Source organism: Zalophus californianus, chromosome 8 (genome assembly GCF_009762305.2).
Source record: "Zalophus californianus isolate mZalCal1 chromosome 8, mZalCal1.pri.v2, whole genome shotgun sequence".
Lineage (NCBI taxonomy): Eukaryota > Metazoa > Chordata > Mammalia > Carnivora > Otariidae > Zalophus > Zalophus californianus.
The window spans coordinates 25,989,912-26,005,964 of record NC_045602.1 but is presented as its reverse complement, the minus strand read 5'-3'; the positions used below and the strand labels follow the sequence as shown (position 1 = coordinate 26,005,964).

Sequence of the window (16,053 nt, the reverse complement as noted above, 5' to 3'; positions counted from 1 at the left end):
TCTGTCCCTTTTAGGAGAGAATCTCCAAAAGCCATGGCTCCCAGTGTGGGTTCTGCACCCCTGGCATCGTCATGAGCATGTACACGCTGCTTCGGAACCAGCCCGAGCCCACCATTGAGGAGATCGAGAATGCCTTCCAAGGTAGGGGCCTCGAGGCACCGCCTAGGAGGGGAAATAGCAAACGGGGCTTTGTGGAGGTTAAGGCAGGGCCAGAGTGGAAGCCAGGAATGGGCTAGGAGGTCGAGGCACTGCCCTCTGGAGGAAAGGCTCAGGCTACCCCAATGTGGCAGCTCGGGTCTGCTGGAGTTGAGCCCTCTCTTCGTCTGGAGAACACTTGGGTGGTTTGGAGACCTCCGGGGGTCTCCTGCCTTGGTGTTCATCTTCCTGAGGTGTCCTCCTGCGCTGGGACGGGGTGGCACTGGGGGGTTGGCGCAGGAGGGGATCATTTGGGAAATTCCACAGAGGCTAGTCACATGGCTCCCTTTCTCCTCAGCTTGTACTAGAGCAGGATTCTGCACAGGCCACATAATGAGGAAGGTGGCCATGATTCTGAGCCTTGGGTAGGAACAGGCTTCCCACTTTGCCTTCTGTGAATGGGCCCAGGAGCCTGGACAAGGTGTCTGTTCCTCTGGATTGAACAGACTCCGCATCCATTCAGCATTTCAATTCATCATTTATTCAGTTAGTTGTATTGAGTCCTATCATGTCAGGCACTATGCAAGGTACAAGGGACACAGGGAGGCCCCGGGGGATGAAAGACAGTCTCTACCCTCAAGGAATTTGCGCTCTGAAGGGGAAGAGAGTTTATAATGTAGTTTGATGAGCTCACTGCTAAGGCTATGACCAGGCATCATGGGGGTGCTCAGAAGAGGCACCTGATTCAGTCTGGGCAGTCTAGGGAGGCTTCCTGCAAGAAGTGATACAGGAACACAAGGGGGAGGACAGGGTGCTCCAGGCAGAGAAAATAGAATAAGGAAACTGAGCATCTCCCTGAGTCAGAAACAAAGTCACAAACCCATTCCCTGCCCTGGGGCCTGCGCTCACAACAGCTTTTTGTCCTTGCCCCCCGCCCCCCCCCAGGAAACCTGTGTCGCTGCACAGGCTACAGAGCCATCCTCCAGGGCTTCCGGACCTTCGCCAGGGTAAGTGGGGGCCTCCCCGGGGGGCTGCGGCCCTGCTCCTAAAGCAGTAGCGCTCGGGAATCCCAGTTGGGAGGGATGCCCAGGGCCTCTGGAAGAAAGAGGAGAAAGACAGGATGGCCAGCCTGCGGGTTGTCCCGCTGTGGACACCCGGCGCCAGGCATCGGACTCTGCTGTTCTTAGTCGGAGGGTTCTTGGCAATAGCGCGAGGACTCTCCTTCCCAGGAAGGCTGGCTCCCAGAAGAGGTGTGCGGTCCAAGAGCTAACGTCCTCCAGGCATTTGGGTCCGAAGCACTCCTGTGGGCCAGATGTTGAGCCTGGTGTTAAATAACAACCCAGCCCTCAGCACCTGAGCTTCTCTGTTCCTCCCTGAGGTGCTGTCTGCACTTGGCACTCTGTGGGGCTTGTGAAACTGCTAATTAGATCTCCTGACAGTTTGTGCATCCCTGCAGTGTTTCTATACCTCCAAGGGAGAAGCCACAGCTCTGTAGGTGCTACACACACACACACACACACACACACACACACACACACACACACACCCCTGCCATCTGGCAGGGAGGACAGAGGGCCGGCCTCTCCCTTCCTGGCTTATCTCCCCAGATTTCACCTGATTTTCCAACTGGGGCAAGTTGACCCTGACTCCAATCAAACTGTCTCTTCTCAGTTTGACTCTGGGTTGAGGGGAGAGTCACAGACACCTGTGCCTGAAATTTCACGGATCTTTAGGGCTGCTACCTTCTGAAAAGGAGTGTTGTATCCAGATGACCACAGAGGGTGGTGATAGGGACGGGGTCTACAGGGAGGGAAGGCAGCACATCCTGCTGAATGCATTTGATGACCAAGAATGAGGAAGTGTGGATTTAAGGGAAAATGATTGAAAGCACAGACTTGGAGTCTGCAGACCTGTGTTCAAATCCCATCCTTTTCACTGAACTGATGCATGACCTCAGGCATATTTCTAAAATGGGATTATAACAATACCTACAATATTATAGTGTTATAATACATCTAAAATTATAATAAGACATATGTAATTACAATAATACAACAAAATTATAATAATATCTATAATAATTCTTATGGTGTTTGTGGAAAGTACTTCTTGTAAAGCCCTTAGAACACTGGCACATCTTAAGTTTTACATACATGGCAACTATAAATTATGATGCTGGTACATTTCTCCCATTACTCACTATTTGATCTTCGTAAATTGTTCAGGCTTCCCTGAGAAGGGAGGATTGTTAATCTTGTCCATGTATTTATTTCTGAAGAGGCTTCTCAAAGAGATACAATTTTACCAGCCCTCCTACTTTCTGAAAAGAGAAGGGCTCGTAAGTGTAGTCCACATTATGTTCCTTCCCAGGGTTGGAGTTTTATCATCATTGAAATGGTTCCTGACTCCATTGTGTTGGCAGTGCCTCCCTGGATCCAGCTGCAGGGCGGTGAGGACAGAGCAGAGCTCCCAAAGTGACTGGTACACAGAGTGTGCTCAGAAGCTCATGCACATCCCTCACTGGAGACCCCCCAAAGCCTTATTCGGAGCCTCTGCACTCTGACTTTACACACAGTTCTAATGAACCTGCTTAGCTCATTCTCCAGCCCATAGCACACATTAGGAAGGTGAGGAGGGTTTGCTAGAAGGAGGTACACTGTTCACAGCAAGAAATGATGATGTCTGTCTAGCAGCAAAGAAGGGCATGGAGGAACTGTAAAAATTGGCACAAGCCTAGTAGTCCAGGCCGCTGAGGAAAGGAGAAATCTCTCCAGGGGAAAAAAAATCAGCCTTATCCAACCTCAGTGGATACTGAGGGCAGTGACCCATTATTGTACATCACAGTAATTTATGTCATGGATGTGTCCATGAATTATCAAGAAAAAAGATCTAAGGAAGAATGTGCCTACACTTTATCTGGAAAATGTACTTCTGGGAATATGTCCTTCCCCACAAGGACTGGGTGAGTGAGGCTGATGGCTTGCTGTACGCGGGTTCCCTCGAGTCAGGTGGGATCTGGTGAGTCCACTGCATCACCCGTCTCCAAGAAGAAAAGTGAGAAGAGACACTAGAGGAACTTGATTTCTCTCTTCTTTTTTGTTTAAACACAGAGGGTAAGGGCAAGGCAGTGGTGGGAAGGTCCAAAACGGACAGAGCGCTCTGAGACCCAGCAGCAAGTCTGTGAGTGCAGGAGGGGCCTGGGGTCTGCACGCAGGGTGGCGTGCGCAGGGGGCCGAGGCACGGGAGGCTCCTCTCCCCATGACAGGTCTGACAGTGCTTTCAGATTCTCAAAGACCACCCTTTCAGCCTCCATGGCTCTTTGAGGGCTTTCCTGGGCACACTAGTCGGGGTGTGACTCATCCCTTGGGAAATGTGTCTCCTGTGATTCACTGGCAAAAGGGCTGCCCCAGACCTGCTTCTGCAGGAACTGGCCGCCTTGGACATGGCCTTGGAGCCGTGCTGGGGAGTTTCTCCCACCTTTGCCTCTTGGCAAAACTTCAGGATTCTAGAGTGTCTCTCAGATCCTGAGCTGAGACTCCTGCCTTCTTGGCACAGATCAGTCAGGTGAACACACAACTTCCCCACCGTCAGCACCTTGGTTCTGGGAGACAGCGATCTGAACTTACGCCATGCTCTGCCTCTGGCACCCTGAGAGGTCCTGAGCCAGTTCTTTCCCAGGAGTGGTGGTCACTGGACCTGTATGCTTCCTTTAGCACAGGGTCACAGTGAGGAGGGAGGAGTGTTTAGTCTTCTGGCAAGAAGGATCTAACATGTAGTGATGAGGTCATCTGGCACACTGGCTGGAAGCCTCTCTGAAGTCAGCACTGGTCTTGGACCTGCTTGGAAGGAGCCCCACAAAGACTGGAGCCTGGAATGAGCCCAGCCAGGCCCCTAGAACTTGACTGATGCACAAGTAGAGGCTCTCAAATGCTGAGAGCACCCGTGGGGATTCCTTTCAGAGAAGTTTCCTAAGGAGGAAGCCCTGAGGGGGGAAAATGGCATAAAGATATGTTTTGATAAAGTAGGACTTAGCTTTTATAGAGAAATTGTCTTTTCTTAGAGAGAGAGTGAGAGCATGAATGGGTCTGGGAGGGGCAGAGAGAGAGAAAGAGAGAGAGAGAGAGAGAGAGAGAAAGAAACCTGAAGAGGCTTCACACCAGGCACAGAGCCCGACTTGGGACTTCATCTCACACCCTGAGATCATGACCTCAGCTGAAATCAAGAGTCCGATGCTTAACTGACTGAGCCACCCAGGCGCCCCTATAGAGAAATTTTCTTAAAATTAAATTTTCCTGCTGCTTCCAGGGGAGATCCTATTTTTTTATTCATGAGTTGCTTAGTTTCCATCAGCCAAGAAAGGGAAAGTGGTTAAAGCAGAGGTCTTATGTCCATGCAGACGTGAGTGGGATGGGGAGTGGCCATCTGCTGTTCCCACTGATGCTGGGGTAGGAGCAGAGCTAGGTTTCATTGGATAGTAGTGACCCAGGTTCTTTAGCTTCTGTGAAAACTCTTTGCAAATATTTTTTGTGTGAATATTTGTCATCTCTCTAGGATGGTGGGTGCTGCGGAGGAAGTGGGGACAACCCAAACTGTTGCATGAACCAGAAGAAAGACTCCAAAGTAAGCGGGTCCTCCACTCCTTGGAAACCTGGGGGCCAGTCTCAGATCAACGAGGCAATGGATTCTCTTCACCCTCCGGACAGTGCTGCCGGAAGAGGGAAAGGTTATGCCCAGACCATGAGGGTGATGAATGTGCAAGTTAGCCCTGGGTCCTCTGGCAAGACCTCCTTATCCTGTCTCCCAGGAGCTTCCTGGCCCTCCACCAAGCCGGATGGGGGCTGCAAACAAGCTAACTTGGACAAGGGGCTGGGTAGGTCCTACAGGACATTTTAAAGGAGGAGATACGGTATCACCCAACTGTTCCCTTTTCCAACAGGTCACTCTCCTGCCATCTTTATTCAACCCGGAGGAGTTCATGCCCCTGGATCCCACCCAGGAGCCCATCTTCCCCCCAGAGTTGCTGGTAGGTGATGCCCCAAGGAGAGGCCCAACTCAGTCTTTGTGCCATGAGCCTCTGGAGACAAGCTTTATTTCATACCAACTGGGACCTTTGTGTCTTTGCCCTTCCTCTGACACCCAGAGGTCAAGTCCCTCTATCACATACTCCCAAAGGGACCCCCACTTCTCTCACTCATGTTGCTCTGAGCACAGAGAGTGGGTCTCTCTGGACTCTACTCCGTGTAGAGTAACAGGTGCTCCAGAAGCATCTGCCGATCTCCTGGCTAAACTGAACATAGAAGCCCCCAAGCAACCCATTCTCCTCTCTGTAAGCAGTCCATTTATTTAAGACAATCAAAGAAACAAAGCTGTGCTCAAAGGGCACAATCCATGGCTTGCTGCTTTGTTTTAAGGACACCCTCACATGCACCCTCTCACTGGGACGATGCTGCTCCTTTGCGCCAACATTTATTATGGCAAGGAAAGAATCAAGCCTCTCTCCAAGTTCTCAAGTGCAGATTCCGGGGGGGGATCTTGAGCACATAAAGACAGCCTAGTGAGTCCAATGGGCCAGAAAGAAAGGCTTGGCAGCAGGCCACCAGCATATCTTTCTCTGGATGGTGCAACCTTGGAAAAACTGTCAGTTTGATCAGGGGGTTTTCTCTCCCAGCCCCACATCACCCCTCACACACTAGAACAGCCTCTGTTGCATTCTCTCCTGACACCTTCCTTTGCCACCTCTGCCCCGTCCCACACCTTGTCCATTGCACTTCTGGGGGACACTGGGGTGAGGGTGCACTGCTCCGGAACCCAGGCTTTTGGTCAGGACAGTTCATGTTGCCTTGTGGCAGGTGAAGGTCCCATCACCTCCTAAAGATTAAGCGAGATAATGTAAGAGCCACGACCACCCCCCTTCCTCAACACGAGGACGTTGCCCTCCGTTCCCCCGGACCTGTCTCTTCATTCTGATTTTGGTATTCAATGAATTGGAAGGAGAGCTGATGCCATTGCCGACTTCAGTGTATCAGGGAATGGCGGTGGGAAGGAGACAGTGTGGTAAGAAGCTACATTTTCCAGAGGCTGAAAGATGTTCCTCGGAAGCAGCTGCGTTTTGAAGGCGAGCGCGTGACCTGGATCCAGGCCTCCACCCTGAAGGAGCTGCTGGACCTCAAAGCCCAGTACCCCGAGGCCAAGCTGGTGGTGGGGAACACCGAGATCGGTGAGAGCCGCGGCAGCCCTGCAGCCTGCCCGGGGCCAGTGGGCGGGGGGCAACCCCTCGCTGGCCGTGTGTCCTCAAAAATCTTGCTTCTCCGCCCCTGCCCTCATTTCCCATTTCACACATCGGGGCTGTTCTCAGCCCCGAGGAGACCCTTGCTGACTCTCCATAAGCACATAGAGTGCCTGCTCTGTGCCAGGTACTCTGGGAGGAGCTGGGGCACCGAGATCACTTGTCATCGTTCCTTCCCCAAGTATCTCCCAGTCTAAGGGAGGAAGGAGTGATGCGGGTCACATGCCTAGGCCAGTGCCTGACAGACATCAGGGGTTCCACCACTGTCATTCTCCTGCCCCTCCCTTTGTCTGGGGGTGATGTGGCCACCTGTCTCTTGGTGCCACCACCTGGGACATGAGGCTCACCATATGCAAATGGGCCAGGGAGACTCAGGTTGCGTTGCTGTCCTCCCCGGTGCTCAAAGGGACAGAAATCCATCCATTTCTGGAGCTGGCTTGGCCCATTTCCACTTTGCTGGGTCCCGAGTCCAGTGAGACTCAGGGAAGGACTGTGGTGTAGCCAAGCTCTGCCTTAGAGGACCTCTGGTGTGGGGGGACTTGACAGGCTTTTAAGCAACCACAGGCAGTCCTTTGGGAGACTCTTGGCTCTGGTTCTGGAGGGAGCCCCCTGGGCTGTGGATTCTTGTTGGATCTGTAGACACAGAGCGGAGGGCCCGGCTTGGTTCCAAGCTGGTGGAGGACAGAGTGGGCCCCGCCCTTGTGAGCACAGGTGCAGGACCAAGACCCCAGCTGCAGAAACGTGACACAGTCGGGTGGCTGGGTGGCAGGATGGAGGTGTGCCTCCAGTGATGTGACCCTGATAGCCTGTGTGGCTGCGGCCCTGGGGTCCAGGGGGGCATGAGTTAAAGTAGAGAATGCCTGGCTGGAAGAATCTTCGAGCTCCTTTGACCCATGACATGTTCTTTGCCATGGGTCACATAACATCCTGGACTCAATTAGATTCTAATGGAAGGGAATGAATCCATAAGCATTTTGTAAGCTTCAAGTTAGCAATAGCTTCTGAAGACCACTCCATCTGTCTCACCCCTTCTCCCTTATATGTACACCCAGGAGTGTAACTAACCACTGACAACCAGGCAGGGGGTTGGGGGAAGCCGGCCTAGAGAGAGCCTTGTCAGGCTGGGCCACCTATGCTTTCCACCTGCATTCTTTGTCCTGGGAGCCCATATTCAAACAGGCCAGACTCCTCAAAGCCTGGACCACCCATCGGAGCCTCTACACAGCCCACGAAATGGTGGGGAGGACACAGACTTCTCTTTGTGAACCTTCCCATCTGTAGCTCTGTGGGAGGGGTTGGGAGAGGTGCAGAGCTAACGGGGTCTGAGGACCAGAGGTGAGTCTGTTCACAGAGCTCTCTACCTTGACTAGCCGAGAACAGAACCCGGATACAGATGTGTGGTCCCACAGAGCCACGAGCCTGGAAGAGTTGAGGCAGACGCTGGGGACCGGGGAGGCAGATTTGATGTTTTCTCTCTCAGACAGTTTTCCTTTTTGTCTGAATGCTAGACTTTCATGTTATTATTACTATGATACCCCAACCCTTAAGAATTGCTCACGGACTGAAACATGCCTGTTCTTAGCTGTGTAATTTGGGCAAGAACCTAATCTTCCTGTGCCTCAGCTTCTTCATCCGTAAACAGAAAATCAGTATCTCACAAGGGCTACTGTGAGGATGTAATGAGTTAAGATATGTAAAGTGTTTCGATGGGTTCCTGACATATTTTAGCATGCTGTGCCTTCATATATTATCCCCTCCGCCCCTGCCACACACACACACACACACACACACACACACACACACACACACACACAAATTCAAGTTCATCTCATTTGAAATGGAAAATCACGTCAGCGGGGCCTATGGTGGTTCCACGTGTGCTGAGTGTGTTCGTGACAGGATCAAGTGTGCTTTCCTTATTGAAGAGCAGAAATCGTTAGGAAGGTGTTGAAGGCACAGAGTCCGAAAGCTAAATGAAAAAAAAAATGAAGCTTTTTTGAGTAATAAAAACATCAAAAGACCAAAAAAACCAAAAGTTCATCTCATTTGAATTCCGATAGGGTTTTTCTTGGGAGGGAGAGAAAGACACAGTGTTCAGGCTGATAGTGTGGAAACCACACTGAGCCCCCGTATCTTGTCCCCCGTGCCTGCTAATCCTGAGACCCCCACAGAGCATGATGCAGTTGTGAACATGTCATAGACCCTGCACGAGTGGCAGGAAAATTGCCGAGGCCTGCGCTGGTAGGAGCCTCTAACTTCAGGTTTCTTGTTTCTCTCGAGGCATTGAGATGAAGTTCAAGAATAAACTGTTTCCTGTGATCGTCTGCCCAGCCTGGATCCCTGAGCTGAATGCAGTGAAGCATGGGCCGGAGGGTAAGGAGAGGTGTGCCTGGAGCCCCTGGAGGAAGGGGCTGGGGTACTGGGAATGGGTCACATGGGGTGGTGGGTGCCAGGGAAGCCTCCCTGCATGGGGAGAAGGGGCCCCCTTCCTTGTCTTCGTCCACTGAGCATCCATGGTAGGGTGCCGGGGGCAAAAGGGGGCTGTGAGATTTTCAGTAGGCATTCTCAATCCTACCTACACATTAGAATCACTCCTGGGGCACGGGGTCAGTGCGGGGAGGTCTTGGGGGCTTTTTTTTTTTTTTTTAAAGCCAGGACTTCACCCTCAGGGATCTGATTTTATTAAGAACCACTGGTTATGCATTCTGGTTGTAGAGACATGTGGTTGGGCACCTGGGTGGCTCAGTTGGTTAAGCGACTGCCTTCGGCTCAGGTCATGGTCCTGGAGTCCCGGGGTCGGGTCCCACATCGGGCTCTCCGCTCAGCGGGGAGTCTGCTTCTCCCTCTGACCCTCTTCCCTCTCGTGCTATCTCTCATTAAAAAAAAAAAAAAGAAAAAAAAAGAGACATGTGGTTGAGTCCTGGCTCTTACATTAGCTGTGTGGCATTGGGCAAGTCACTTAACCTCTCTGGGCCTTAAATTCCTCATCCATATAAGGACGTGAGGTCTGGTTCAGCCTCACTCAGGGACCAGTAAAGTGTCCTAGGAGCTGTGTATGAAAGTGTTTTCTGAGCTGTGAAGGGATTTGCTGTTATTCTAAGCTTGTGTTTCCAGGTATCTCCTTTGGAGCCGCTTGCCCCTTGAGCTCTGTGGAAAAGACACTGCATGAAGCAATTGACAACTGTCCTGCCTACAAAACAGAGGTGTTCAAAGGTGTCCTGGAGCAGCTGCGTTGGTTTGCTGGGATGCAGGTCAAGTCTGTGGCGGTGAGTCCTTGTTCGGGGGCCCTCATGGCTCAGGGCATGAGGCCTTTTGTCACAAGGTTGGGGGGGCGGAGGGGACTAGTCTGGCCTCTGCTGAAGACCCAGCAGGCCTAAAACTTTAGTGCTTAGAAATGCCTGGGGTGCTTGTTAAAAATGCAGATTCCTGGGCCCGCTCTCAGAGATTTGGACTCAGTAGGGCTGGGATGGAGCCCGAAAGTGCTTCTGATGAAGGTGGCCTGTGGGTCGCTCTGGGAAGCATGCACGGTGTGACTCAGTCTTTACCCCTGAGGTTGGCACGCCCACCCTGTTCCCAGACTCGGCAAGGCTTTCAGCAAGTGGATGAGAGATAAGTTAGGGAGAAGCCAAATCAGGAGGGGGACTACCTTTCAGAGTTGGGGGAGAACCAGAGGCGGACCCCCTCAAGCCCCAGAGGAAGGAGAGGCCCAGCCATTGCCTGTTCACAACCGAACTTCGGACTAGTCCCAAGTTCCCTGTTTGCTAATGGTGTTCACACACCTGGACCGCTGGAGGCTCACGACAGCTGATAGTGCTGGGTGGGAAGCCACCCCCTTCCATTCGGTTTGGTTGTTGTTTTCAATTAGAACAAAACCCAAAAGCTAACAGCCCACTCCCATTCCCTCACCCTACCCCAAGCATCTGCCACCTCTGATTGTGGATCAGGAGGCAGAAACACGGAAAGCTCCACTGAATTCCCCAGCTCGGCTGGACTCTACCTCCAGGAAACATTTGCTTTCATTGTGTAATAAGCCACCTCAGCTCTTTCAGAAAAAGTTTGGGTGAAATCAAACAAATTTAAAGAAGCTGACCCAGATTACTGACTGGTAAATTTCAGAGCGGGGATCCAATCCCAAGTGTTCGGATCCCAAGTTTTGCACATTGTTCTGGATGCCTGAGTGTGCCTGGCCTTGTGCCTTCAGCAGGTGTCACCCACGTGCCCTGTGGTTGGGAGACAGTTGTGAGAGCAAGCTTTTCCTGGGTGGGCTGGGCTCTCACACACTCTCCGCTTGTTCCAGTCCATTGGAGGGAACATCATCACCGCCAGCCCCATCTCTGACCTCAACCCTGTGTTCATGGCCAGTGGGGCCAAGCTGACCATCATGTCCACAGGTGAGCTACGTCATGCAGAAGTCGGGACAGAGGGCCAGGTGTGGGAGAAGTCTCACAAGATAGGTCACTTTCTGGAGAGATAGAGCCCAAAGTTAAATGACCCGGCTGTCCTAAGTTTCAGATAACTGGAAACTGCAAGGGAGATGGACCCAGGTTGGGGGTCAGGAGAGCCAGACCATTTCTTTATGAAGAATTCACAACAGGTCTATCATGCAGATCCTTACCTGTGGTGTGCTAGAGCTGGGATGCACAGGCTCGCCGCTGTCCACTGCTGGATTTTTACGGAGTCTGTGTGTTTGTTAAAATGGCCACTATTAAAAAATTGAATTATATAAACTCACAATAGAATAAATTACATTAAAAAGCAAGGTAGTAAATACTCAAAATTCATCACTTTCTAATTATTTGAATCTATTTTACTATTGCCCATGCTCTTCTGGTTCTTCCCATCTGTTCTACCTGTGGAGTGGAAATGCTATATAACGGTGCATCTTCCTTGTCTGAGGGTCCCCAAGACCACGCCCAGGTTTGATGACTCACAGGAGGTCAGGGAGGACTCCCTGGACTCAGTATATCGTACTCATGACTATGACTTATACGTGGGAGAACACAAAGCAAAGTCAGCTAAGTGGAGAAGGACATGGGACACCATCTGGAGGAAACCAGGCACAGACTTGCAGAGCCTACTTCCGGTGGAGTCACACGGGACACACTTCATTCCCTCAGCAACAAGTTGCATCATGATAATGCATGGGAAGTACCCCCTGCCAGGGAAGCTCTTTGGAGACTGAGCACGTAGGGCTCCTGTTGGGGGTGGTCACGGAGCTCTGCCTGGCACGAACCAAAAGCCCAGACACCCAGAAGGAAAGCAGCTGTTTAGCATAAACCATGCTGTTTGTATGAACAGTTTAGACAGAGTGAGTCATTCTCCCCAGGGAACGTGGGAACTCTGCTGAAATCCAAGTCGCAGAGGACAAACCCCAGCCAACCTTGTAAGCAGGCTTTTCAGAGGATAGCAGGCCTGCTGTGTCAACTCTTTGCTATCCTCTTTCCAATGTCATGTTCACTGATGTCACCCTGATAGCTTGAAATTAGTAGCGGGAGTATTGATACTGTAGAAACTAGCAAATCCTACAAGTCAGGGCTGCCCCTGCCCACACACAATCGTTAAACATGCACCAGCACATCCTTGAGTTAGGATTTCAGGTGGAAGACCTTGTCCCCAGCTGTGCCAGAAACTCCCTCTGACTTGTGGGCACCAGAGACCAGGATGGGGAATTCACCGGTGGATTGTTCTCTGCTTTCTCACATTGGCCGCTCTGTTCTGGCCTCCGTACAGGCACCAAGAGAACGGTTCGGATGGACCACACCTTCTTTCCTGGCTACAGAAAGACCCTGCTGGCTCCGGAGGAGATCCTGCTTTCCATCGAGATCCCCTACAGCAGGGAGGTGAGGTGCTCAGGTGCATCCCGAATCACTCTTACCCGGGCTAGGCTCCAGGCGAGGAGACCAGAGTCAGCCTTGGGCACCAACCTTAGCATCTCTCAACTTTAACATTGTCTCTGAACGTTGCTTTTCCTCTTCTGTAAAGTGGGCACAGTGTTACCCACTGTGCAGGTTACTGTGCAAATTGAAATCAAGAATTCATAAGGTTCCAGGCAGATGTCTGGGAGCCAGTGGGGATCTGCAGCTGATAGCTAGCAACACGTTTTCAAAAACACATCCAGCTGTGGAGGTCAGAGGAGATGGGTTTGCATGCCGAGTGGAGAAGCTGCCTGTGAGTCAGGCCCTCACATGCTGATGAGGTGTTTGTTTCTCTGCCCTGTTCAGGCAGGTCTGGGCATTTCTGGCTGTCTTGCTATTGTTCCTTGGGGGCTATGGTGTCTTCACCTGGTTTGGTTCTCTCCTCCCTCAGCAGCCACACATTCCATAATGGTCCTCATAGAAAAGTGATCTGTACAAGGCCGGGAACCCAGCCGTAATGGAGAGTATTATGGGTCTCACCCCAGCTAGTGCTCGAGCGAGTGTTACAAGGCATGTTTGCCCTGGCTAATTTTGGCCTCCTTAATGAGAATGCTAATGAAATTAGAGCCATTTCATCCCTGAGGTGGCTTCTTCATGATTTCCTAGCTTGTCCTTATGGACTCTTTTGAGCAGTGATTCCCAAAATTTTTGTATTTCACGGATCAGTACATTTTTCTTTTGTTTAATTGTGAGTTGGGGAAGGAGGAGGAAACAGGTGTAGCACTGCCCAGTTTTTATTTTGCCAGCTAGGGACACTGACAAAAAACCATTTCATAAAAGAAAGGAGATTTCCACCCCCAGAATTAGGAAGGATTTCTCAAGAAAGAACGGCTGCCAATCTGCTACTGGCATTTCGTGGCAGGCCAGCAGAAACGTCCCCTAGGACTGGCATGGTCCTGGAAGTGAGCCGCTAGAACCTCTGTTCCACAACCAAGCTCGAGCTCTGGGCTCACTGTCCCAGGGCCATGTTCGATATCAGGAATCTGGACTAGCTTTATGATTGGGGGGGAGTCCCTGTGGCTTCTTGGAACAGAAGCCTGTGGCCATTTTGGGCCTCCACAATGGGCCTCCTTGTGCTTTCTCCAATAAGCCTTCCCTTAAACTTCTACCTTTGATGTTAATCAGAATTTGGGGTGAGTTCAGACCTCGAGCAGAACTTGGCCCAGGAAGGGCTTAGTATCAGATGGTTCTTACCTGGAAAGTAACTCACACTCCCCTCCTATCCTGAAGGAGAGGGCCTGGCTTGAATCCAGGGGGAAAGGGATGTTCAAAGCACAAAGGTGGCTATTGTTTCCTAGTGTGACTCAGTCTTTCGGGAAGCGAGGTTTCTAACCGTAGCCAGTAGACCCGTGGGGGGCACAAGCTAGAGAGAGCAGGTGCACGGGCGCCCCAGCCGAAGGTGTGCTTCCAACACCCCCTGGCTCTCGTTGCACCTGCTTGAGAGGCGGTCAGGCCAGCAGAGGTTTTGGCACAGCCCCTGAGAGGCTGGGTGGGCTCAGATGCCGGGCAGCAGGATGGGAAGGTGAGGGACTGGGGCTCTCTGAGGAGCCTCTGTGAAACCTCTTTCCTCTTCCCAGCTGTTGGCCGAGAGCACCCCGTTCTCCTTTGTCCTTGACTTTCAATTTTCCTGCCTACCAGGGAGAAATCCCAATCCTTTTCAGCTTCCGGGCATGTTACCTGGAACTTCTGAGAATGTGCTAGGCGGCTGCGCCTGGATCTTTGAATCCTCCCACCGGCCCCTTGCGGGTTTGCGATGGCGTTGTCCCTTCAGCCTGTCCCGTGTCCCCATGCTCCAGCTTCGCCCTCTGTGGTCCTCGCCAGACGAGGTGGGAAGCAAGAGCCCTTCTGTTCTTTTTTAGGGTGAGTATTTCTCAGCATTTAAGCAGGCCTCCCGGAGGGAAGATGACATAGCCAAGGTGACCTGTGGCATGAGAGTCCTGTTCCAGCCGGAAACGGCGCAGGTGAAGGAGCTGGCCCTTTGCTACGGCGGAATGGCCGACAGAACCATCTCAGCCCTCAAGACCACGCGGAAGCAGACGGCGAGGTGAGAACTCCCAGCAAAACGCGGCCAGAAGCCACCGCGGCCGCTCCGACTGCTAGTAGTGCTAGCGAAGCGTAGCGTAGCGTACTATTGCCTACCGCTACCACCATGGTTACCGCGCTGCTCCGGCTACTGCTGCCCCCTAGCGGCGCTAGCGTTACGGCTGCTGCCCGCGTTGCTATGGCTGGTACCACCGCTGCTGCAGCCACAGCCGCCGTCCGTATTGCTATTCCCGCCGCCGCTTCTACTACAATTACTACGGCCAGGGCTACTCCTCTGGTTACCGCTCCTACTCCTCCCACCGCTCCCGCCGCGGTTACTTCTGCTCTTCCTGCCGCCATCCCTACCCTGACCAGGAGCACCCCCGGGGCTAACCGCTGCTCTTCCTGTTGGTACCACAGCCAGTATGACTTCTACTGCTATTGCTGCGGCTAGGCTAGGGCAGCAGGTGACCACGCCCTTCACGGGCACCGTCCGCTATAGTCCGCACCATGACCGCATGGGTAAATAAAGCCTCCCTTTGGAGTTTGGCTCCTTGGTTCCAGTTCCCGGCTCCGACACTTACCAGCTGGGATATATAAGTCCAGTTACGTAACCTTACCATTCCTCAGTTTTCTCGCTGCTGAAATGAGTACACACATGTTCCCTGGTGCACTTTTAACGACTGAGCCACCCAGGCGCCCCTCCCTGGTGCACTTTTAAATTGAAATGAAAAGTGATGTTTCATATAAGGCACGTAGGACGTTGCCTAGTGCCTATGATGAGGACTCAGTAGATTTTATTATTTTTGTGGTCTTATTGTGTCTCTTTCTAAAGATGAGGACACTGAGGCTCAGGCAGGGAACTTGCCTAAAGTTACAAAATTATAAGTATCTGAGCCAAATTCGGAACCAGGGTTCATATGCCTGTCACCCTGGGCATCCCATGCCACACAAATGATTCTGAGGGCCGGATAGGAGCGCTCTCCCACCATCTGCTCTCTGGCAGTTTCTGGAACGAGGAGCTGCTGCAGGACGTGTGTGCAGGCCTGGTGGAGGAGCTGTACCTGTCCCCTGATGCCCCCGGCGGCATGGTGGAGTTCCGGCGGACCCTCACCCTCAGCTTCTTCTTCAAGTTCTACCTGACGGTGCTTCAGAAACTGGGCAAAGGAAACTTGGAAAATGTGAGTGTGGGGGTGGGGGCAAGATAGAGACGCTCTGCAGGCCGCGTTTGGGGATTTTAAGAAGCCAGTCTGAGTGAGGGAGTACTGGGGACCAGGTGGTAAATTTGCTTCTCCCTTCTGACGTCTAAGGGCAGAGGAGAAAGGACCAAGGATGCATAGCCCAGGGAGCCACATGGAGATGGGAGCCAACGGGGTGGCTGAGAGGCAGAGCACTGGTCTGGGCATTAATCACATGGGTTCTGGTCCTGGAGAAGTCATTACCTCACCTGAGGACCTGAATAGGTCACAACCCTCTCGAACTCTCCCCTGGAAAATCTGCAAAAGGGGCTGGGTAGACCAGATGATCCTTCCAGGGGACAGCTGATTGCAGATGTGGTTTTGTAGTTGGAATGTGGAGGGAGATGAGAAGGTAGACTGTGGAATGGGGATATGAGGTGGGGCTGCTACAGCCAGGGGCCCGTGGTCACTGCCGCGGTGTGTGTTCTGGAGGGGGTGCAGCTGTGCGGGAGCCCTT

General features: G+C 52.2%; 1 protein-coding gene across 1 annotated transcript in view; it reads left to right on the top strand.

Annotated features, from left to right (window-relative positions):
- Positions 1-16,053, top strand: part of XDH (xanthine dehydrogenase) — a 59,089-nt gene that overhangs the window by 13,972 nt on the left and 29,064 nt on the right. Inside the window, exons 5-15 of the mRNA XM_027620817.2 lie at positions 15-141; positions 1,081-1,142; positions 4,687-4,755; positions 5,072-5,158; positions 6,211-6,352; positions 8,702-8,794; positions 9,536-9,687; positions 10,719-10,812; positions 12,152-12,261; positions 14,196-14,380; positions 15,365-15,539. Of these exons, the coding sequence (XP_027476618.1) occupies positions 15-141; positions 1,081-1,142; positions 4,687-4,755; positions 5,072-5,158; positions 6,211-6,352; positions 8,702-8,794; positions 9,536-9,687; positions 10,719-10,812; positions 12,152-12,261; positions 14,196-14,380; positions 15,365-15,539 (1,296 nt within the window). The remainder of the gene's footprint in view (positions 1-14; positions 142-1,080; positions 1,143-4,686; positions 4,756-5,071; positions 5,159-6,210; positions 6,353-8,701; positions 8,795-9,535; positions 9,688-10,718; positions 10,813-12,151; positions 12,262-14,195; positions 14,381-15,364; positions 15,540-16,053) is intronic.